Here is a 22148-nt window from a genome sequence, read left to right as displayed (position 1 = left end):
GATGTGTTTGCGCGGACGATGATTAATGATGTCTTACTTCGTGTACAGACCAACCATTGATGTTCGTTCTCAATCGAACAGGGCAGTATGGAGGAAGAGATTGCAGACCGGACGGGCCTCCCGTTGGCCTGCGGCAACATGCTCGTCTTTCTCACCAGCACCTCCATCGTGGCCGGCCTAGGACTTGGATTTCTCTGTAGGCACGCTGAAGGCACGTCTGCCTTTTCTCTTCCTACCTTAATTTTTCCTAATGTTCTTTCACTCTGACGTGCCCACTCAGCGGCTCCAACCGGAAGCGCAGGCGTGCCCACACTACAAAAAACGCGAAGGAGCTTTCTGAGAACTGCATGTCGGAGCATTTATGGACGCACACGCCCGTGTTAAGTCACACTGCACCACGCCACCTGACGACACGGCATCATGCCACGACAGTGACGACCGGTGAATGCACCCAGTGAGAGAGCTAAATATAGTTCAATCTACCGTAGAATTCTTTAAGCTTGCCATCTTGAAAAAGGAAACGTAGGGAACAACCTCGGTTCATCCAACCAACTAACCTACACGGCAACTTCCCTCTGTCTGGGAGAAGACAAGCCTAGAGCACCTTGATGGATTAATCAGCGTAATGAGATCTCCCCCTTCCTTTCCAATAAGTTGCCGTTTCGAAGAACATTCTTCTTGTGATGGTTGTGTCGCTGATATGAGTATTTACTTTCGTATTAAAAGGATCTGCATACAAGCGAGAAACTAATGCAGGAATTAAGGCGAATGTCTGCGTGCATATGCGACGTTTTATTCGCGAATACAAAAAAGCTACAATGTAAAAAAAGGCAAAGAGACGATTGCGCAGCGACAGTGACCTGAGCGCCATGACACTGGTATAGACTTCATATAGTCGCCGAGGTATCAATTGCGAGTGCAAACAGAGCCAGTCCCTCCACCAGAAAAGAAAGCCTGTTCACTTTAAAACCTGCATGCATTCTCAAGGTAAAAAGGCGCAACAGGTGAACGAAACCAACCATTAAATAAAGCGTCATTCGGCTGGGATCGTCGGGAACCACACAGTGAACAGTGCTCTTATTTTCATCCGTTTCGCTCTCCCTTGCATATCATCATCTTAGCTGCAACTCGCACAACCTGGCAAGCAAGGCTGAGTTCACTGAGGCCAGCATTACCAGTAACTAAGTTTCTCGGCACAAAATTTGCAGCTAATGGTAGCAGTTGCTGGTCAATGCTAAGGAGTCGATCTAGTAAACGCAGAAGCAGAACCCTCTAAGATGCTAACAAAAAAAAATAGATACATATATACATTTGGACGCTCCTCTGGCGACTAATGACGGTAATTTATGGCGCAAGACTGCCCTCGTCTGGTTAGTCGGGAAAATGATGATTCAAGACAGCAGGTGCTACCAGCTAGTCGAAATATATCCAGCGCTAGTTCGTTCACCAGTGTATACATCCTTGTACACTGATCGCAGATTATGACAAGTAGCTTACCGGTATCGCTCAAGAGGAAAGTATACAACAGTTGCATCTTGCCTGTACTCGCCTATGCGGCTGAAACGTGGAGGCTAACGAGAAGGGTTCCACCGAAGTTGAGGACAACGCAGAGGGCTATGGAAAGAAAAATGGTAGGGGTAACATTGACAGGAAGCGTGCGGAGTGGCTCAGAGAAATAACTCAAGTTACTGGCATTCTAGTGGAAATCAAGAAGAAGAAATGGGCATGTTCAGGACATGTAGCGCGAAGAGAGGATAACCGATGGTCACTTAGGGTAACAAACTGGATTCCAAGGGAAGGAAAGCGCAGCAGGGGACGGCAGAAAGTTAGGTGGGCGGATAAGGTTGAGGAGTTCGAAGGGGTCAAGTGGATGCACCTTGCACGGGACCGGATAAATTTTAGGAATATGGGAACTGCTGCTGCTGCTGCTGATGATGATGATGATGATGACGATGACGACGACGCTGATTGCGCTCGTTCCAGGCTCGTGGACGAAACGGCAAGTGTCGTACGTGGCGTTCCCGGGCGAACTGTTCATGCGCTTAGCCAGCGTGGTGGTGATCCCGTCACTGACCAGCATGTTGGTGGCCGGCGTGGCATCGGCGGGTCTGGCGGCTGCGCGTCGCATGGGCCTCTGGGCGCTTACCTTCCACCTGGCCAGCAAGACGGTTGCGATAGCCGTCGCCTACGTCCTCGCCATCGCCCTGGAGCCAGGAAGCCCTACGCGGCACATTGAGCTGCCTGACGTGAAACCCATACGCGGGGAGGCGCTCTGCGCGTACATAGTCCGGGACATCTGCAGGTATTCATGTGATATACCAAAAAGAGATGATAAAGAAATGAAATGAACTGCATGTGTGCCGTATTACGTCGTAACCGAAACCATCTTCCTTCAGTGGCTTCGTCGCTAAGCTCTTGACCTCCGCTTCGCGGGATCTGATCTTGAGTGCGGAGGCCGCATCTCGGTGCAGGCTAAATGAAAGAGCACCTACATGCTGTGCGACGACAGTGTGCGCTAAAGAGCCCCAATGGTTCGAAATTAACACGAAGACCTCCATTACAGAGTCGCATAGACTGTGTTCGTGTGGCTAGCTGGTGAATCGAAATGTTTCCAGCCGGAAAAATTAGGAGTTTTGTTGAATGCTTGATATATCAATTGCAAGGTCAAAAAGAGGCTGCTCAGTATTAAAAAAAATGTTCTAATTGTTCTAAAGACTGTAGAGCTATACGCTATAGCGTATACAACTCGTTCGGTCGGAAAGGCATGGATGCCGCCATTGGCGTAACCAAGAACTGAGAAAAAAAAATAAAAGCGACGAAAAAAAATGCGCACATCATTTCGTATACGTAGCGGTTCTTTGTGCAGCGTTCAGGGTGGCGTCATACCATTTCGCCTCCCATCTAGCATCCATACGCTAGCCAAGCCGGATGCTAGTTTGAGACATGGATTTGAACCAACGACATATGTACCCTCACTTCTGTAGGTGTTCCCCGGGTTATCGGGCATATAATGCGCCTTTCTTTCCGAAAAAAAAAAAAAAAAACGAAAAAAAGAAAAGCTAGACACATTTAACATTTTGCCTCACTTAAATTCTGAGAAACTGTGCAATGAAAAAGCGGTGTTAAAGGCGAACGAAAAAAAAAGAAAAAAAAAAGGCGAACGCAGCTACTCTTCAAACGAAGATTAAGCGGTCTCCTAATTTATGGTGTCAGGCCCCAGCATAACGCATTTATTTTCGCTTGTCAGGTTGGACAGAAAAGGGCTCCGTAAAGAAGGCAGTGACCAGGAAAATCGTAGACAGTAGGAAAATCAGAGTCAATCTTCTGGGAACCACCAAGCACCAGCAGCGTTTACGACACCACATTTTCCAATTGCGATGAAACGCGGCGCATCAGAAAGCGCTCCCGCTCCAGGCGGGCGCCGTGGCACAACATGTAGGCTCCTTTGCTGGACGAGTTTGATGATACGCGTGGCGCCATCTCTCTTCGATTGTTGCAACTATAAAAGCACCCGCCACTGGCGTGGCGCGTTTGTACGACCAATATTTGCGTGAGAATTAAGTGAACAACGATTCGAAGCAACAGTTCGAATGATGGCTCGACATTTCTGCGTGATGTGAATTACACGCAGGAACCTCATGCCGAAGAATTTGATGGAAGCATTCATATTCACAGTAAGTACACTAATTAGCTTACAAGCCCCAAGAGAAACTTGGAAACAGACACGTTCGTAACACTGACGCATTTTTCTCGCGTGCAGCCGTACACTGCTGTCCGCTCGAACACCACGGGAGGAGATACCAGTGAGTGCATTTTTTTTTTTTTTTTGTACTGACTGATAACACCTCGAAGCGCTTCATGCACAGCTATATGCTCCCATATAGAGGAATGTTACCCTACCACAAACAGGGTGCGCAGCAGTGTCTCAGTGGTTAGGGCGCTCGACTGCTGAACACGAGGACGCGGATCGAATCTGGACCTCAGCTGCCGTCTTTCGATAGAAGCGAGAATAAGAGGTCCGTGTACTTGCGATATCGAGAGGTCGAAATTTCCAAAGTCCTCCAATACGGCTTGCACCATAGTCTGAAGCGCTTTGTGAAGTTAAACCTTAAAAACTCAAAACCATAACATTTACTGGCGCCAGATGTTTCTCTGTTTTTTTTTTTTTTTTTTTTTTTTTTTTTTTTTTTTTTTTTGTGAGGCTAATGTCCCAAAGCGACACAGGTTATGAGAAACGTCGTAGTGAAGGACTCCGGAAATTTTGACCACCTGGGGTTCTTTAAGGTGCACTGACATCGCACACTGGCGCCACATGTTGCCCGCCAATAACGAATGCAGTGTAACTGGATGTTTTCATTTGTAACTTGATAAAAATTAAAGTACCCTATTGAATGACGTGGGAAGATGTTGATACAGGTGACGTATTCTTACTAATCGCAAATGAGCTGGCAAAACAAAAACAAAATGTTCCTGAGCTCCTACAGAACAGTCTTGAGGGCCATAAGACATAACTGAGGTATATCAGATGTCTCAAATTTCCACGGTAATATTCCTTAATAATATTCGGATGCTCAGCGCCATGTCGCGCGTGGTGGCAGCCGCAGTAACTAGAAGCGCATGTCCAGATATTTTGTTAAGAACCTTTACGCTCAAGGCCGGTATTCTGTGCCGTAGTGCAGGTCACTATAGCATATAGAGCCCCGGGCGACAGTAGGTCGCGGTAACACAACAAAGCCTCTTGATACGCCGGAAAACCACAGTATAGTCCGCATATAACCAAACAAGGACACTGATGAGTGCACAGTATGACGTAGTATAGCTGGTCACGGCAAAATGAGACATGTTCACTCATGCATGCGCTAGCATTTCGCGCAGCACGGTGTCATAAATAACGTTTGGGAATTCACAATCAAGGCATCTCTAAATCAAGACGCCGTTTCAACCCTAGTGAAACTATCCATATGATAACGATATTTGAGTATGTTTTGAACCGGTTTATATCGACACCGTACAGAAAGCGTGGAATGAATATCAACTAAAAGGCTACGCATATAGAAATATACCGACTCCGTATGACCATATGGAAAATATACGGAAACTATATAGAAGGGATATACGGGGATGCGGGAAGTTAATAGCCATATAGGCTCCAAATGATCCGCTAAATAACTCCTTCAAGTTCGACCGCTTGAGATCTAGTGCAATCGGGCAATTGTAATTCGAGGTCGAACGCTTTCAGCCCTGATTATGGTGTTTTTCAAGAAAACGCTACAGCTGCATACAGTAGAGTTCGAATTTTGTATTTACATTTTAGGGAGTACATGTAGCGCGCGACCAACGCCTCCTCTAATTTTACAAATGGAGGAGGCACGACGCAGACCCCAAAAACAGGATTCACTTTTAGTGGTTAAGACGGTTAAGATGCCCGACTACTGTACCGTAGTACACACGGGTTCGAGCCCGACCACCGGCGGCTGCGTTTCGGTGCAGGCGATACGAAGAGGCGCCCGTTTGCTGTGCGATGTCAGTGCACGTTCAAGATTCCCACGTAGTCGAAATCACTCCACAGCAGTCCACTACGGCTCCTCTTTCTCTCCTACCATCTTCCCTTCCTTTCAGGCGCGGTTCAGGTGTCTACAGTCCGAAGGAGGTGGGATCGAATTCCGGCCTCGGCGGCCGCTTTTCCTTGGAGGCGAAAAGCAAGGCGCCCGTGTGCTGTGCGATGTCAGTGCACGTTAAAGAACTGCAGGTAGTTGAAATTGCCGGAGTCATCCACCACGGCGTCTCTCATAGCCTGAGTTGCTTTGGGATGTTAAACCCTAAAAACCATGCCAAATTAGAAACAAATGTATAAAAATGCGCCTTCGCTTCCTGTGAACCGTTTCTATTCTCTCCTTTCTCTGCATGTTGTTGTCAGTCGCGCGCTATGGTTGTTGTGGCTGTAGGAAGAAGGAAAAGAAAATGCACGGGCGTGCTACTGGCTCTGTAGCTGAGCCACCTCCGCTGTCTCGTGCAGACAGAAGAGAGAATAGAGAAGAAAGAAAAGGAAGAGGGAGAGAAAGACGGACTGGCCATACGGCGCTGGGACTCCCCTGATGGGGCTGGGACAGGTTGGTCACCGCCGCTTGCGGCGGGGGCTAGCATGCCACAGAATTTTTATCTGTTGTAGGCCGTCATTGCACCCGCCACCGTTTCGGTGGTGGACGACAACTGTTGTTGCGGCGCGCGCTATGGCCGGACTCGAGCGGACTCGATTCTTATTAACGCGCGTATCGTCGTCGCCTGAATCCGGCCGTAGCTATGCATATATACTTCTACAGTAAAAATTTGAACCAACTAGCCCAACAGAAACTATTATTGAACGTAAGGCACTGAACGAAAGCCTGTAGCATATTTTTGCAACCAGCCACGCGCCTAAGCCTAGCCAACCTGATCATTACAACGCTATAACATGGTCACAATGTAGGCAGAACTTACGTTTCATACAAAAAGGATACATACAGCAAACAGCCGTAGGGAGCTCTTTGCAACAGCTCCCTGAAGAAACAGCCTTTCGCGGATTCAGTGGCCGCCGCTGCGTGCGCAGACTTCAGCGTGGAGAGCCTGACTCCCGAGCTGCGGACACTGAACGTCCCAAACTACCTGGGCATGTCCGTGGTTAGCGTGCTTCTGGGCGCCGCTCTCACTGGTGTACCCGAAACCACCGGCGTTTTCGTCGAGCTCTTCGTGGCCATCAGCGAGGTGATGCTCTACCTCGGACAGTTCATCATGTGGTACGCACACGACCGTGACCTGCCCTTCTGGCATACGTGACGTAACGCCAATGCGCAATGCCGATATGAGTTCAATACGCTGACGCCCAATGCAAGGACGCCGGTGCCAATACAAGAATTTTGTGTGTGGCGGGGGGGGGGGGGGGGGAGGTGGGGGGGACGTTTAACCTCCGCCTTAACGGCATGAATCGATAGCGGCCCCGTCGGCTGCTTCCGCAAGAAGCCAAAGTAGACGCGCAGTTTGCACTGCGAACACTGCTTTCAAACTGAGGACGCAGAGGCGCCCATCTGTCATGGCACCTACGCATCTCGTTTCGATGGAGTTCCAGTGTCCGACACATGGAAGGGCCCATGGAGACAGGAAGGAATTAAGAAGAGGCCGTTATGTCACATTTTTGAAATCAGGCGTGGGGGTTCCTCCTGGACCAGTTGGTCGTGCGTACGCGGCGTTTCAACAAGTCTGCGCATGCGCCGCGAAGCAGGTGACCCAAGCTGTAGCCAGCTGTCACGGGCTTCCAAACCCGCTTACTACAGCATGCTGAATGAACTAAACGCGCAAAGCCCCACTCTCACTGTAGGCCTCCGAAACCTTGCGCCATCCACGAAACGCAAATATTGCATAAAAATTGAATCCCCAATTCCACCCAGCCGGCATTGTCAGCAACATAGTCTATATGGGTGATAAAGACGACATATGAGGCGAAGCGCGATAAAGGGATACAGTAGCCGTTGCAAGAGCGTTATGCAGCTCGGACAGCGATGGCTTCTCCTATGATTTCTCCATGCCGGCTTCATAGGAGTCTTCCAACACGTTTCCGACTCCTTCAAACCATATTTTCTCTCAAACTAGGGTACGGCGAAGGCTTTTCGGCCGAACGAGCCCTATAGACTATCGCGTAAAATGTCAATGCGCAGGGCAAGATCCCATTGCAAAAAGCCATTTCATAATGTTGCGCCGGCATTGCGTGCTGTATCGGGTGGTCTGCTTCAAAGCGCGCTCGAGAGTGTTGCAATGCCTTAACACCGACAATAGAAATCAGTATTTGTGGTGCACACAGGAACCGGAACCCTTCGGTGAGGCGCTCGATTATATCTTGCCTCAAATTCACTGCAGTTATGAAGCAATAAGAGCACTTCCACCAGCCCATAAAACACTGATCAGACATCCGCAAGTCATACTCATGGAGACAGCCGCAGACGGAGACCCTCCCCAACTAAAATTACCCATGAAAATTCCTGTGTTCCCCGCCATGGTGGCACAGTGGTTAAGACGCCCTCTACTGTGCCGTAGTTCCCGGGCTCGATCCCGACCGCCGGCGGCTGCGTTTCAATGGAGGCGAAACGAAGAAGCGTCCGGGTGCTGTGCGATGTCAGCACACATTAAACATTTGTTGTGGCTGTAGGAAGGAAAAGAAAACGCACGGGCCTGCAATAGTCGACTGATTTATACGAAGGGAAAGGCGCAGTAACTGCCTCACTTTCTTCTGTGGACACCACAACCGCGCCGTGAGGGAAGCGAGGAAGGTGGGAGTGAAAGTGGAAAGAGAGAAAGAGGAGCTGTAGTGGAGGGCTACGGAGTAATTTCGACCACCTGGGGATATTTAACGTGTGCTGACATCGCACAGCACACAGACGCCTCTTCGTATCGCCTCCAGCGAAACGCAGCCGCCGAGGTCGGGTTCGAACCCGGGTACTCCGGCACAGGAGTCGGGCGTCTTACCACTGCACCACCCCGGCGGGACACTAATAGCTGAGCCACCTAAAAAAAATTGATTTTTTTTATAGGAAGGGAAAGGCGCGGTAACTGTCTCACTTGTTTTTCTGTGGACACCGCAACCGCGCCGTAAGGGAAGGGAGGAAGATGGGAGTGAAAGTGGAAAGGGAGAAAAAAGGAGCCACCTACGCTGCCTCGTGCGGACAGAAGAGAGAAAGCACGGAAGAAAGAAAACAAAGAGGGAGAGAAAGACGCGCGCCGCCACAGCCGTCGTCCACCACCTAAGCGGTGGCGGGTGCAATGACAGCCTACAACAGATACAAATTCAGTGGCTGGCTAGCCCCCGCCGCAAGCGGCGCTGACCTACCGTCCCTGCCTCGTAGGGCCAGGAACAGTCACCCTTCACCATCTCCCTTCCCTCTCCATGTGGTCGGAATTACTACGTAGCCCTCTCTGCGGCACCTTTCTCCCTTTCCACCTTCACTCCCACTTTGTTCTCTTAAGGCGCCGGTCAGCCCCGCCGGGTTGGTGCAGTGGTAAGACGCCCGACTACTGTGCCGTAGTACCCGGGTTCGAACCCGACCTCGGCGGCTGCGCTTCGATGGAGGCGAAACGAAGAGGCGTCCTGTGCTGTGCGATGTCGTTGTTGTTGTGGCTGTAGGAAGAAGGAAAAGAAAATGCACGGGCCTGCTACTGGCTCTGTAGCTGAGCCACCTCCGCTGCCTCGTGCAGATAGAATATAGAGAAGAAAAGCAAGAGGGAAAGAAAGACGCGCGCCGCAACAACAGCCGTCGTCCACCACCAGCGGTGGAGTGTGCAATGACGGCCTACAACAAATAAAAATTCGGCGCCAGGCCATTCCCCGCCGCAAGCGGTGACCCACCTGCACCAGCCCCAGCGTACGTTAAAGATCCCCAGGTGGTCGAAATTACTCCGAAGCCCTCCACTACGGCTCCTGTTTCTGCCTTTCTACTTTCACTCCCATCTTCCTCCCATCCCTTATGGCGTGGTTGCGGTGTCCACAGAAAACAAGTGAGACGGTTACCGCGTCTTTCCCTTCCTATAAATAAATCAGGCGCGAGTCAGGTGCCCACAGGACGTGTAACAGATACTGCGCCTTTCCTTTTCTGTGAACCAATTATTATTCCCAGTCGAAAAAAACTACAGAACTGTGTCAAAAATACGACAAAATATCCTGTAGTACTGTCGTAACCATCAGATTTTTCTGTAGTTTTGTAGTACTTTTCTGTAGTTCTGTAGTTTTTCTGTAGTATGTTTCTGTTGTCTGTAGTTCTGTAGCACTTTCCTGTTGTAACTACAGAAATTTCTGATGCTACTACAGAATTTTCTGTTGTCACAACAGGTTTCGTGTCAAAGACCGCACAGAAATCCTGTCGTAACATCAGAAAATTTTGTGTAGTTTTTTCCGACTGGGTTACCACATGTGATATGTTGTTGTTGCGACTGTAGGAAGAAGGAAAAGCAAATGCACGGGCCTGCTACTGGCTCTGTACCTGACCAACCCCGCTGCCTCGTGCGGACACAGGAGCAAAAAAATTAGAGGGTCTCTTAGATGTTTCTTGAGAGGAGAATGGCGAAAGCCTACCCTTCCTAACCTATAATTTGCCTCCTATCATTAGCCTCTTCTCGGCATTCGTTGCAGTGCTATATATAATTATAATTGGTTTACAGGAACGGAAAGGCGCAGTATCTGTCACACTTTCTCCGGCAAGTGTGAGTTTGGACGGTACCCCACCACTCCTGTCGCGTGACGTCGCGGTACCTACCTGTCCCAGCCTTAAAAAAACTGATTTATTTATAGGAAGGGAAAGGCGCGGTAACTGTCTCACTTGTTTTCTGTGGACACCGCAACCGCGCCGCAAGGGTAGGGAGGAAGATAGGAGTGAAAGTGGAAATAGAGAAAGAGGAGCCATAGTGGAGGGCTTCGGAGTAATTTCGACCACCTGGGGATCTTTAACGTGCCCCAGGTGGTCGAAATTACTCCGTCATCAGGGCTAGGACCCGCCGAAGATGGCAAGGATGCCTCCCGCCTCAGCCAATCAGAACGCCGCAAAAGCGGGACACACTTTGTCCACGACAGCATGAGTCATTAAAGGCTTTTTTTTGCCTTAATAGAGAAGAAAAGAAAGACAGGAGTAGAGAAATACGCGCATCGCGATGCCGTCGTCCGCCACCGAAGCGGTGGCGGGTGCAATGACGGCAAAACAGGTACAACTGCCGGTAGCAGGCGAACCCCCATATGATATGGGCATGCGAAGTCCATAAGCAGGGATTAGAAACCTTGCCGGATCCCTCTAAAGAAGCTTAGGATAAGCTAATCGATAACCTGTACATTCAGTCCAAGGCCGACAAATGTGTCGTTGTCTTCAAAGGGCTCCACGGCCTGGTAGTGGTGGTGAAAACATTTATTGTTATATTTACAGAGAGGGATAGACACTAAGTTGGATGCCTAGACAGGCACTCCATTGGCGTATGTCGCAGCCCGGGCGTGCTGCATTAAGGCCTTTTAGGCTTCTAGGGTGCAGTAGCCGACAGGATCACCTCTCAGTTCTCTCGGGTGGGGTTGGGGATGGGGGGCAAGGATGGGTTTTTCTGGCAGGGCCACACCATGTGGTAGGTGTCAGACACCTCCCCACAATGCGAGCACAACCCGTCAAATTGTGTATCAAAATGTTTGACAGTAGCCGGGTACAACATTGTGTTGGTGAGCAGGCGCAGGAGCACCCGCTCTTGAGCCTTCCCCAGCCCTTTGCACGGGGTGGGAAGAGTTTGGTGCGTGGATCTGCAATATTTACATATTGGTTTAAATTTGTAAGCTGGGCTGAAATGAAAATCCAGGCCCGCGTCGGGTCCCGTGGAAAATGCCCGAAGAGAGAGCGCGCGGGCGGCGGCGTCGGCTGCCTGATTAAATTAAATTGGTTCACAGGAAGGGAAAGACGCAGTAACTGTCACACTTGCTCTGTGGACACCCGAACCGCGCCGTAAGGGAAGGGAGGAAGGTGGGAATGAAAGTGGAAAGAGAGAAAGAGGAGCCGTAGTGGAGGGCTACGGAGTAATTTCGACCACCTGGGGATCTTTAACGTGCGCTGACATCGCACAGCACACGACGCCTCTTCGTTTCGCCTCCATCGAAACGCAGCCGCCGTGGTCGGGTTCGAACCCGGGAACTCCGGCACAGTAGTCGGGCGTCTTACCACTGCACCACCCCGGCGGGGCATGGCTGCCTGATTGCCTTGGAGACCTTGGTGAACTGGAGCCCAAACGAGAAATCGGTACGCGGGATCCGAATCTCGACTACAATTTTGGTAGATGCGGTATAGTTAGGGGAGCAATCCATCCTTGTTGGACGTTCCGACAAGCCCCTCGCGAGTCCGTTATTATGTATTTGGAGGGAGGGCGATGGCAACCTCTTCTACATGGGTTGGTGACTGGGCCTTGAACGTAAGGCCGTCTACTGTTTTGCCCTTGTGGATGACTGCAGCTGTTTACCACCCCTATGGTTTGGGCTGGAGACTTCCACGTAGAAAACTCCTGGTTTATTCCCATAATGGCGGTCCAAGGCTTCCTTCCGCGCCAGGCGCCGACCATTATAGTCCTTTTGGGCATGTTGGCGGGGAGAGGCCGCACATGGAGGGCGCGTCTCCATTTCTCGGAAATGCGACATCTCTCCTCTGTGAGTTGAGTGTGTTGGATGTGAAGTCGGGAAAGAAGACGGCGACCAGACTCTGTCTTTGTCAGACGCATGTACTGATTGGTGAGGTCGGCCTCCTGAAGCTTCTTGAAAGTATTCACCACACCCAGCGCCAAGAGATGGCTGGTAGAGGTGGAGACCGGGAGGTCCAGTGCTCGTTTCATGATTTTACGGAGGATAACTTCGAGAGTATCCTCCTCCAGTTTCCGCAGGTGACGGTAGGGATTCAGTACAAGATTCGACTGGTCACGAATACGTTCGCCAGCCGCAAGGCGACCCTGCATCGTAACCCACCGCGCTTGTTGGGAACCCGGCGGACCATGCGGCCCACCTGGTTCCGCCACCTGCCGGAACTTGGCGAGTATTGTGTCGCATCGTCGCCGTTTGTGTATAAAGAGTCCAAGAACTAATTTTCTTAGAATCTTGAATGGGACCGCTTTACAAGGAGATATTGATTTGAGTCGAGCATGAGCGCGAGGGGCGCAGATGCACGAATTCAGATTTCTGCGGTAAGCATTGGACACCTCAGCCGAGGACATAGTGGTCCACTATGCTAGCAGCCGTTTGCAGGCTGGTCTCCATGTCCCTCAGACGCCCTTATGTGGCCCAGAGGCTGATGTCGTCGGCCTACAGCGCCTGCTGCACCCCTTCGACCGCACCGAACAATGCAGGTAAGAGCATCATTGCAACGTTGAATAGCAGAGGGGACAGAACTGCGCCTTGCGGAGTGCCCCTCGTGCCGAGCAAAAAAGGTCCGTGTTCTTGATCCTGTATTCGGATATAAGAAAGTCTGTCTGTGAGAAATTGTTTGATGTAGTTGAAAGTGTTCGAACCACAGTGCATTTGACAAGTGCGTGAGTATGATCTCGTGTGTTACGTTGTTGGACGCCGCTTTGAGATCCAGGGCGAGGAAGATTTTTTCGTTTCTTGTGCACGTGATGGGGTTCAGTATTTCGCTGTCAAGTTGGTGCAGGACATCCTGTGCGGATCTGTGTGGGCGAAATCCGAACATGGTGTCCGCGAAAGTGTTGTGTTGTTCAAGGTACTCAGACAGCCGACCCCGCACCATCGTCTCTATCAATTTGCCCACACATGAGGTGAGAGAGATGGGTCGGAGGTTGACCGTGTCGACTGGCTTCTCGGCTTTGGGAATAAAGGTGACGAGAGCCGTCTTTCATTCGATGGGAAGGGGCGTTTCTCCCGTCCAGATCGCATTGATATAGTCAAGAAGGCACTGGTGCGCCATGTCAGGGAGGTTCGCCAGAAGTTTGACGGTGGCCTTGTCCCTGTCCGGCGCAGTGCCCTTCTTCATTTTGGCCAGACTGGCCCGTAGATCGTGGAGCTGGAATGTTTAACTCCGAGTTTTCCCTGCCTGCATAGGAATAGGCCGATCCGCGGGGATTCTGAGTTGTGCACAGGTAGCGATCGCGTAGCGCCACTGCAAGCTGAATTGTTTCCTTAGAAAGAGTGCATGGCCTTGTGTAGGTGTTTCTGTGTTTCCGTGCGTGCCTGTGTTGGGTTGAAGAGGGCTCTGAAGAGCCGCCACGTGTTGGGGCTCGACATTTGCCTCACCGCAGTGTTACAATTACCCAGATTTAGTCGGCGAGTTGGGCCGCGTGCTCTGCTGCGGAGTAGGTTTCCTTGTCAATAAGTATATAGCGGGTAATATAGATGAATTCTATAGTATTAATGAGAGGGTTGCAGGCATCGTAATTAGGCTTAATAAGAGGTATAAACTGAAGGTTGTACAAGCCCATGCACCTACATGTAGTTATGATGACCAGGCAGTTGAAAGCTTCTATGAAGATGTAGAATCGGCAATGCGAAAAGTAAAGACGCAGTATACTGTACTAATGGGCGACTTCAATGCCAAGGTAGGGAAAAACAGGCAGGAGACCAGGCAGTAGGTGACTATGGCATTGGTTCTAGAAATAGCAGAGGGGAGTTACTAGTTGAGTTTGCAGAGCGCAATAACTTAAGAATCATGAATACCTTCTTCAGCAAACGGAAGAACCGGAAATGGACATGGAAAAGTCCTAATGGGGAGACTAAAAACGAAATCGACTTCATAATGTGCTCAACCCCCGCCATTATTCAAGATGTAGAGGTAATCGGGAAAGTGCGATGCAGTGACCATAGGATGGTGAGGTCCCGAATTAGCCTAAATCTGAAGAAGGAACGCAACAGATTAGTAAGAAAGAAACCCACCAACGAATTAGCGGTGAGGGGGAGGGCAGAAGAGTTCAGGATCTCGCTACAGAATAGGTATTCAGCTCTAACTGAGGATGGCGACATTACCCTAGAGGCAAGGAACAATAATTTCAGAGATATCATTACTGAGTGCGCGGTAGAAGTAGGCGGTAGGATAGTTAGAGAGGATACCGGTAAGCTGTCTAAGGAGACGAAAGATTTGATTAAGAAACACCAGAGTATGAAAGCTTCCAATCCAACAGACCAGATCGAATTGGCCGAAATATCAAAGCTAATCAATAAGCGCAAGGTGGCCGACATAAGGAAGTATAACATGGAGAAAATTGAGCATGCTGTAAAGAACGGGGGAAGCCTTAAAGCGGTAAAGAAGAAATTGGGCATAGGCAAAAACCAGATGTATGCGATAAGGGACAAGGCGAGCAACGTCATCACTAATATGGAAAAGATAGTCAAAGTAGCCGAGGAGTTCTATATAGATCTCTACAGTAGCCAAAGTAGTCAGGAGCGTAATGAAATTGGCGGTAAGGAAAAACAGTCAGACGTTCCACCAGTGACGAAGGACGAGGTCAAGAAGGCACTAGAAACTATGAAAAGGGGGAAATCAGCTGGAGAGGATCAGATAACTACAGATTTGCTGAAGGACGGGGGGGGGGGGGGGGGGGGGAGGATATCGTGCTAGAAAAACTGGCCACCCTGTATACGCAGTGCCTGGTGTCATCGACGGTACCGGAACCATGGAAGAATGCAAACATTATCCTCATTCACAAGAAAGGGGACTCTAAGGACCTTAAAAATTACAGACCAATCAGCTTACTGTCTGTTACATATAAGGTATTTACTAAGGTAATCGCCAATAGAATCAGGACAACCTTAGACTGCAATCAAGCAAAGGATCAAGCAGGGTTTCAGAAACGGTACTCTACTATCGATCATATCCATACCATCAATCAGGTGATAGAAAAATGCTCGGAATATAACCAGCCCTTATACATAGCATTCATTGATTACGAAAAGGCATTTGACTCAGTTGAAACCACGGCGGTGATGCAGGCATTGCGAAATCAGGGGGTAGACGAGCCGTACGTGAAAGCGCTGGAAGATATATATAGTGGCTGCACAGCAACCATAGTTCTGCATAAAGAAAGTAACAAAATTCCCATAAAGAAAGGTGTTAGGCAAGGAGACACAATCTCCCCAGTACTATTCACAGCTTGTTTAGAGGAAGTATTCAGAGACTTGGAATGGGAACAGTTAGGGATAAGGGTAGATGGAGAATACCTCAGTAATCTGCGATTTGCTGATGACATTACCTTGCTAAGCAACTCGGGGGATGAACTGCAAATAATGATTGATGACCTAGACAGGAAAAGTAGAAAGGTAGGCTTGAAAATCAATATGCAGAAGACTAAGGTAATGTTCAACAGCCTCGGGAAGGAACAGCAGTTTACATTAGGTAGCGAAATACTGGAAGTAGTAGGCGAATATTTCTACTTAGGACAGGTAGTAACCGCAGATCCGGACCACGAAAAGGAAATAACAAGAAGAATAAGATTGGGATGGAGCGCATTTGGCAAACACTCGCAAATTATGACTAGCAGCTTACCGGTATCGCTCAAGAGGAAAGTATACAACAGTTGCATCTTGCCTGTACTCACTTATGGGGCTGAAACGTGGAGGCTAACCAAGAGAGTTCTACTTAAGCTGAGGACAACCCAGAGGGCTATGGAACGAAAAATGGTAGGCGTAACATTAAGAGATAGAAAGCGTGCCGAGTGGGTCAGAGAAATAACTCAAGTTACCGACATTCTAGTAGAAATTAAGAAGAAGAAATGGACATGGGCAGGACATGTAGTGCGAAGAGAGGATAACCGATGGTCGCTGAGGGTAACAAACTGGATTCCAAGGGAAGGAAAGCGTAGCAGGGGGCGGCAGAAAGTTAGGTGGGCGGATGAGATTAAGAAGTTCGCAGGGGTCAAGTGGATGCAGCTAGCACAGAACCGGGTTAAGTGGAGAAATATGGGAGAGGCCTTCGCCCTGCAGTGGGTATAATCAGGCTGATGATGATGATGATGATGACTCTGCTGCCTGCCGGGTGACATCCGCAATGCGCGCTTTGAGCTTCTTGTGTTTCTGGCGCTTCCAGCGGCGCGTGAGGCCACGGCGTGCTTCCCAGAGATGCAGGAGCTGGTTGTCCACGTCCGTAACTACCTCTGCGAGCTGTATTTGTTTTTCGTGGGCGTGAAGGTGCGCCATGACTGACTAGGACCAGGTGGTGTAGCCCTACTCTGTGATGTTCGTGTTAGCTTCTGTTGGAAAATTTTGGCGAAACGTGGTGCAATTGCGGATGCGGGCTTTTGTTGTTGGGCGCTTCAGGGGGCGTGTCTAAACAGTTGTGTTGAGGATACAGTGGTCGCTACCGAGTGTCTCCTCGGTGTTGATCCAGTCTGCGTGTCTTATGTTGCGAGTGAAGGTGAGGTCCCGGAATGTGTCTCGGGTCATCGAGTTGCCTGCGCGGGTGGGAAATGCTGGGTCCGTGTGGAGTGTGAGGGCCGATGCGTACGTCAGTTCTGCCAGCCTACGTCCACGCACACTAGTGTAGGTTAAATAATGGCCCCTCTCTCTGTGTGTGTGTGTGTGTGTGTGTGTGTGTGTGTGTGTGTGTGTGTGTGTGTGTGTGTGTGTGTGTGTGTGTGTGTGTGTGTGTGTGTGTGTGTGTGTGTGTGTGTGTGTGTGTGTGTGTGTGTGTGTGTGTGTGTGTGTGTGTGTGCGTGTGTGTGCGTGTGCGTGTGCGTGTGCGTGTGCGTGCGCGTGCGCGTGTGCGTGCGCATGCGTGTGCGCGTGCGCGTGCGTGTGCGTGTGTGTTCGGGGGAGAGTCATCGCCCCCGGCTAGTGCGACGTTTACTGACGCCGGCGAGTCTGCGTCAGCGATGAAGTCCAGAGTACCCGAGTTCGAACTCGACTGCCGACGACTGCTTGGGCATCGTTCTCATTGACAAGTAGAATAGCTATACGGTCGCTTCACTGTTAATTTATCACAACACGCAAGTCATCATGGCGCACGCTGTCGTCTGTTTCCATGCGGCGGCAACAGCTGCACCATTTCGGCACTGATCGCTGAGGCGGTGCACAGTTTTGCTGGTCTCTTCGTGAACTGGACCTGCACGACGTCTGCACATTTTTAAACGGTGTCGTGCAGAGGGCGCCATGTTGCACCACTTAAACAAATGACGATGTGCAGCCCCACATGAACCAGTTCACGTAGTGCAGGTGAATCGAACTCATCTCATGTTTCAATGGCGGCGCCCGAGCTTGCCGGTAACGTCATCGCCCGGCAGGATACGAGAAAAAAAGACCTGAAAATGAAAAAAATAAAAATAAAAGGTGATAAAACATCGCCCGTGTGTGTAAAACGCGATCCCTTACGGCGGAGCTAAATTGTGTCCGCCTAATTTTTTTTAGAAGTTTTATTGCGACGACGCTGCTTTAATCACAGTTAAGCCCGCCACGTCTGCTTCCGCAGGTGCTTCCCCGTCGGCATTTGTTTCCTGCTGACGTCGCAGACCCTACGCTCGAGCGAGTTTGTGTCTGAGACACGCCAGCTCGAATCGTACTTCCTGTGCCTCATCTTGGCGCTGGCCATCCACGGCATGCTGATGCTGCCTGCGCTGATGGCGATGTTCAGCCGCTCGCACCACCGGAGCTTCTTCCCCAACATCGGGCTCACCATGGTCACCGCCTTCGGCACGAGCTCCAGGTTTGCACAAAAGACGGGAAAAAGTGTGTCTGAGGGTAAAGATACCGCATCTTTTTCGGGAAAAAAAGAGCACTTCTGAGATAGACATCTGCCCTCGAGTATCGCACACCTAGCAGCAGTTCACAAGAATCGACGGTTGAATTCACTCTCACAAAAACGCTGGTTGGTTGAATACGACGAGTGCGGAGAAGCTCCTTCTTACCGCCGCTTGACGCCAAATGCGTGACAGTGATGTACACCAGCCAGAATACAGCTTATGGGAACACCACTACACAGCCGTACTGAAAGCCGTTACTGGTACCCGACGTACCGAAAGTCATTGTTCAGCTGAATCCGATGCATGTCACGTATAAGGTGCAGATGAATGAAAACAAGCTCTGGATGGTTATCTGATGTCGAGGCAGACGCCGGGACAGTTGCCGAAGCCATTAGTGCCTGGACTAGGCCTAAACATGGCAACACACGGCCGATTAAGTGTAGTACATGCCTTACAGCTAGCGCAGGCACAAGTGGAAATGAAGCCCGTGTCTTTTCTTTAAAACCTACGCAGCATAGATACCAACAACCGAAAAAAAAAAACTCTTCCGTGAACAGGCCCGTATACGTCGCGAGTCTCGTTCAGCAGCAAAGTAAGCGCCATAGTTGGCGTGTCAAACTTCGGAAATGTCGAGAGGGCAGTGACGTCACATTGCTTTGAAGGTGACGAGGACATCAGTCGCAGCTTGACTCAAATGTGATTAAGGAATCCAAGAACGTAAATTAACTGCGCTGAAAACTATATACGGTAATCACATGCTAATCGAACTATAATCCCATGTGTCGCGCGTCAAACACGCTGCCCCTATGCCATTAAAGCATGTTACTTCAACTTGGTTCAAATAAAGCCTTGTCTGGTTTCTCGTAATCAAAAATAAAAATAAAACTGTAGAACTTTAACTATACTGGAACCATGTTTCACAAGCGTCGGCCATCGGCCAATAGCCGCAGTCGCTGCTGCTGCTTTGATGTTGGCTCGCATCCGAGCTTTGTAACCTTTCCGACAACTGGCTGTTCTGGCTTCTCGTTCTTCGATGGTCTCGGCAGCCTGTCTTACACGGCTCCGGTCTCTGTCTTTAGAGAGATGGCGTATGTGTATGGCGTATTTACCTGGGTTAAATTAAGGAGAGGCGCAGATGGAATTTCATGATGACGACGATGTTCCCAGCACAGAGCTAGAATGCGTTGCAGTTTTACACGAGGCGCGATTGGCTGCGGCGATACTTCTCGCTATTGGGCACGACAATCAACGACGACGTCGCTGTTTGTTGCACAGCACGAGAGCTAAAGTCAAAATTCCACCTTCAGTTGACCTTGAGGTTCATGGAACGCTCTAAAGAAGTGTTCGTCTGTGTGAAGTGACATGCACGAAGAATGCCAGGCCGGCAAAGGGCGCCACCGCGTACTACCTTCAAGACAGAGCTCAAATTTTCTCTGAATTTATTATATTGCTACTATGGCCGAGCGTGACAGAACTCTATCGATAAACTTGTCGCTGTCGAGCAGCTTGCTAATCAGCTACCAGCTCTAGGCCTCAGATTTTTCTAGGTGCAATATAACCCCAACGCCAAACAGGCAGGGAGATCTTATTTTCTGAAGGCGAGAGTAATATAGGCGTTTGCATTAAGTAATAGATGTTTGAGTGTCACAAACTAATGCAACCATACCGCTTCTCATTGAGTGAGCGCAATGCCGGTTTCTTGCCTGACAGCAACCTAACGCTGGCCACCACCGTGACGTCCTTGGAGGGTAGGCTGGGCCTCAATCCAATGGTGGTGCGCATGCTTGCGCCGCTGTTGGCCACACTTAACAAGGACGGCACGGCCATCTACATGACCATCAACACAGTGTTCTTTGCACAGCGCAGCGGCTACCACATCACCTTCCTCGACTTCATCGCCACGAGGTACGTGTGTTTGTACAGGGCCGAAGAACTCACGCTTCACTGAATAACCACGTGCTCAGTATGGGCTCATACCACCGCTGTTAATTGTGCAACGCGAATACACAAAGATCAGAGGAGCCAGTGCTACTCCCAACTGTTTCAGCCCTACCTCCTCCTTATTCTTTGTACTGTCTCGAGTAAACCATAGTAGCACAAATTACTGGCGACCAGAGCTGCGATATCCCGCCACGCAGGGCTGCGGTTCGCAGACATGCTTATCTGGCCGTTCCCATTTTCGCAGCCCAGGGGGAGACGACAGGATGTAACCTTTATCTAGCGTGCCACCGCCGGACGTTCGAAGTGCCGACCTTACGCGACTGTGAATGTGGCATTTCTTTTTAGCTCAGTCATCATGAGCAACGATGGCTTCTTTTTTGTTAAATTTATGTACTTATTTAAAAAGATAAGAGAGTGGGTCAGACAGAAAAATTAATTTTGCTGGGTCGTGACAGTTTGCTGAACTTCCCCCAAATACTGAAGAATGGGAACTGCCGGGTACCCTCGTTATCAGTCTCTTCGTGAACCGCAGCGCCACGCGTTGTCATTCCCGTGAGCCGGTGATCCGCCACGTGAGCTAATATATATATATATATATATATATATATATATATATATATATATATATATATATATATATATATATATATATATATATATATATATATATATATATATATATATATTTACTCGCGCATGTATCTTCAGGTTACGCTGTTATAATAGCAGCTAAACGAATGTGAACGAACAAGAGCTAAATTATGGCATCCATCATTTTACCGGCAATTTGCATTGACAAATATTGCAAGGAGGCAACAGAGAAGTGCTAGAATGCAAAGCACTTATACCACGCTCGCTTCGTGCAGCAATTGACAACTTCCGGGGTTTAAAAAGTGGAAGCGCTATTGACACGGATTTCTTGAGCGCTCTAGCTAACAGCACGTTTTCAACAAAGCTTTGTTGGCGCCTCCGTAGGCCTTTATTCGTGTTGATATCCCATCTGGATATATCGCACGTGTCCTCATTTTATTTGCCATTGTTCCTTGTCGCTCTAATTTAAGCGCCAACTTCCTTCAAGTATGCCGCAGTTTGCCGGTAGAGCAATGTGTTCCTTTTTTTTTTTTTTTTTTTGTAAGAGTGTGGGACATCTCGTGGCGCTCTCTGATGTACAGCTGCCATCGTCTCCCAATCTCTCGTTCCTAGCAGCACCGTCACCATGCTCGTGAGCAGTGCCACGGCGCCTATTCCTGGCCAGAAAGAGACGAGCGTGATCCTCACGACGAGGCTCCTAGGCATCCCTACACAGGGCATTGGCGCCCTCGTGGTCGGCGATTGGATCACGTGAGCACAGGCGCAACCATTGACTCGCGGCTTTTAATTGCTCTTAGCCGCATGCGTATATGAGGGGTGCGAAGAAGGTGATACCTCCCAGCCCTAAAAGACAGCGGCGAGTCACGTGGTCTTTATTTCCTTTGCCTTGATGCCTCGAATCCAATCTTGGTCTTCCATTCCGGTCTCGGCGGCCGATTTTCGGTGAAGGCGAAAAGCTAGACACCTGTGTGCTGCGCGATGTCAGTTCGCGTTAAAGAACTCCAGGTGGTCGAACTTTCCGAAGCCCTGCGCTACGGCGTCTCTCGTAGCCTGAGTCGCTTTTGGACGTTAAACACCACAATCAAACAAAACCAATGTTGGTCCTCCTTACTTCCCTAGTTGTAAGCAAGCATAAAAATATAAACTAAAACTAGCCGAAGTTTTTAAACCGATTGAGACGTGCGAAAGCACAGTTTGGGATGGATGGTTTGGCTTGGGTTTGCTTGGAGGTTTAGCATTAAGTGACTGCGACAGACTTTGTTAGTGTTAACGTCTTTAGTTGGTTTGGTCTTGGGGGAAACAAAAAACACATCGGCAACCTCACTGCTCGGTGGACACCTACTCATAAAATTAAGGGCACACGGCTGGAGATGCGTGTGTCGTTGGTTCGAATCGCTGAACGCTGCATGAAGGAC

At 49.6% G+C, this 22148-nt stretch overlaps 2 protein-coding genes across 2 annotated transcripts in view; one reads left to right on the top strand and one right to left on the bottom strand.

Moving 5' to 3' along the window:
• The window catches only part of LOC146208515 (uncharacterized), a 333102-nt gene that overhangs the window by 59410 nt on the left and 251544 nt on the right, over nucleotides 1-22148 (bottom strand). The gene's annotated exons all lie outside the window — the stretch shown is intronic.
• On the top strand, nucleotides 1953-21487 carry LOC146208526 (excitatory amino acid transporter-like). The gene is made up of 7 exons (XM_084578824.1): nucleotides 1953-2302; nucleotides 3632-3674; nucleotides 3761-3803; nucleotides 6587-6773; nucleotides 17931-18164; nucleotides 19912-20106; nucleotides 21349-21487. Exons 1-7 carry the CDS (start codon nucleotides 1953-1955, stop codon nucleotides 21485-21487), a joined length of 1191 nt encoding a protein of 396 aa, XP_084434950.1.

The sequence above is a fragment of the Amblyomma maculatum genome, chromosome 1, assembly GCF_055883805.1.
Source record: "Amblyomma maculatum isolate TAMU_Amacu chromosome 1, ASM5588380v1, whole genome shotgun sequence".
Taxonomy (NCBI): domain Eukaryota; kingdom Metazoa; phylum Arthropoda; class Arachnida; order Ixodida; family Ixodidae; genus Amblyomma; species Amblyomma maculatum.
The sequence above is the reverse complement of the archived record's forward strand: the minus strand, read 5'-3'. Positions and strand labels throughout refer to the sequence as shown.

What these genes read in the sequence shown, in the direction of transcription:
- LOC146208526 (XM_084578824.1), top strand. Translation starts at nt 1,953, where the DNA reads ATGACGACGACGCTGATTGCGCTCGTTCCAGGCTCGTGGACGAAACGG. An exon ending in ATAGTCCGGGACATCTGCAG is followed by an intron (nt 2,303 to 3,631) that starts GTATTCATGTGA and finishes AATTACACGCAG; the next exon opens with GAACCTCATGCCGAAGAATT. An exon ending in TGGAAGCATTCATATTCACA is followed by an intron (nt 3,675 to 3,760) that starts GTAAGTACACTA and finishes TCTCGCGTGCAG; the next exon opens with CCGTACACTGCTGTCCGCTC.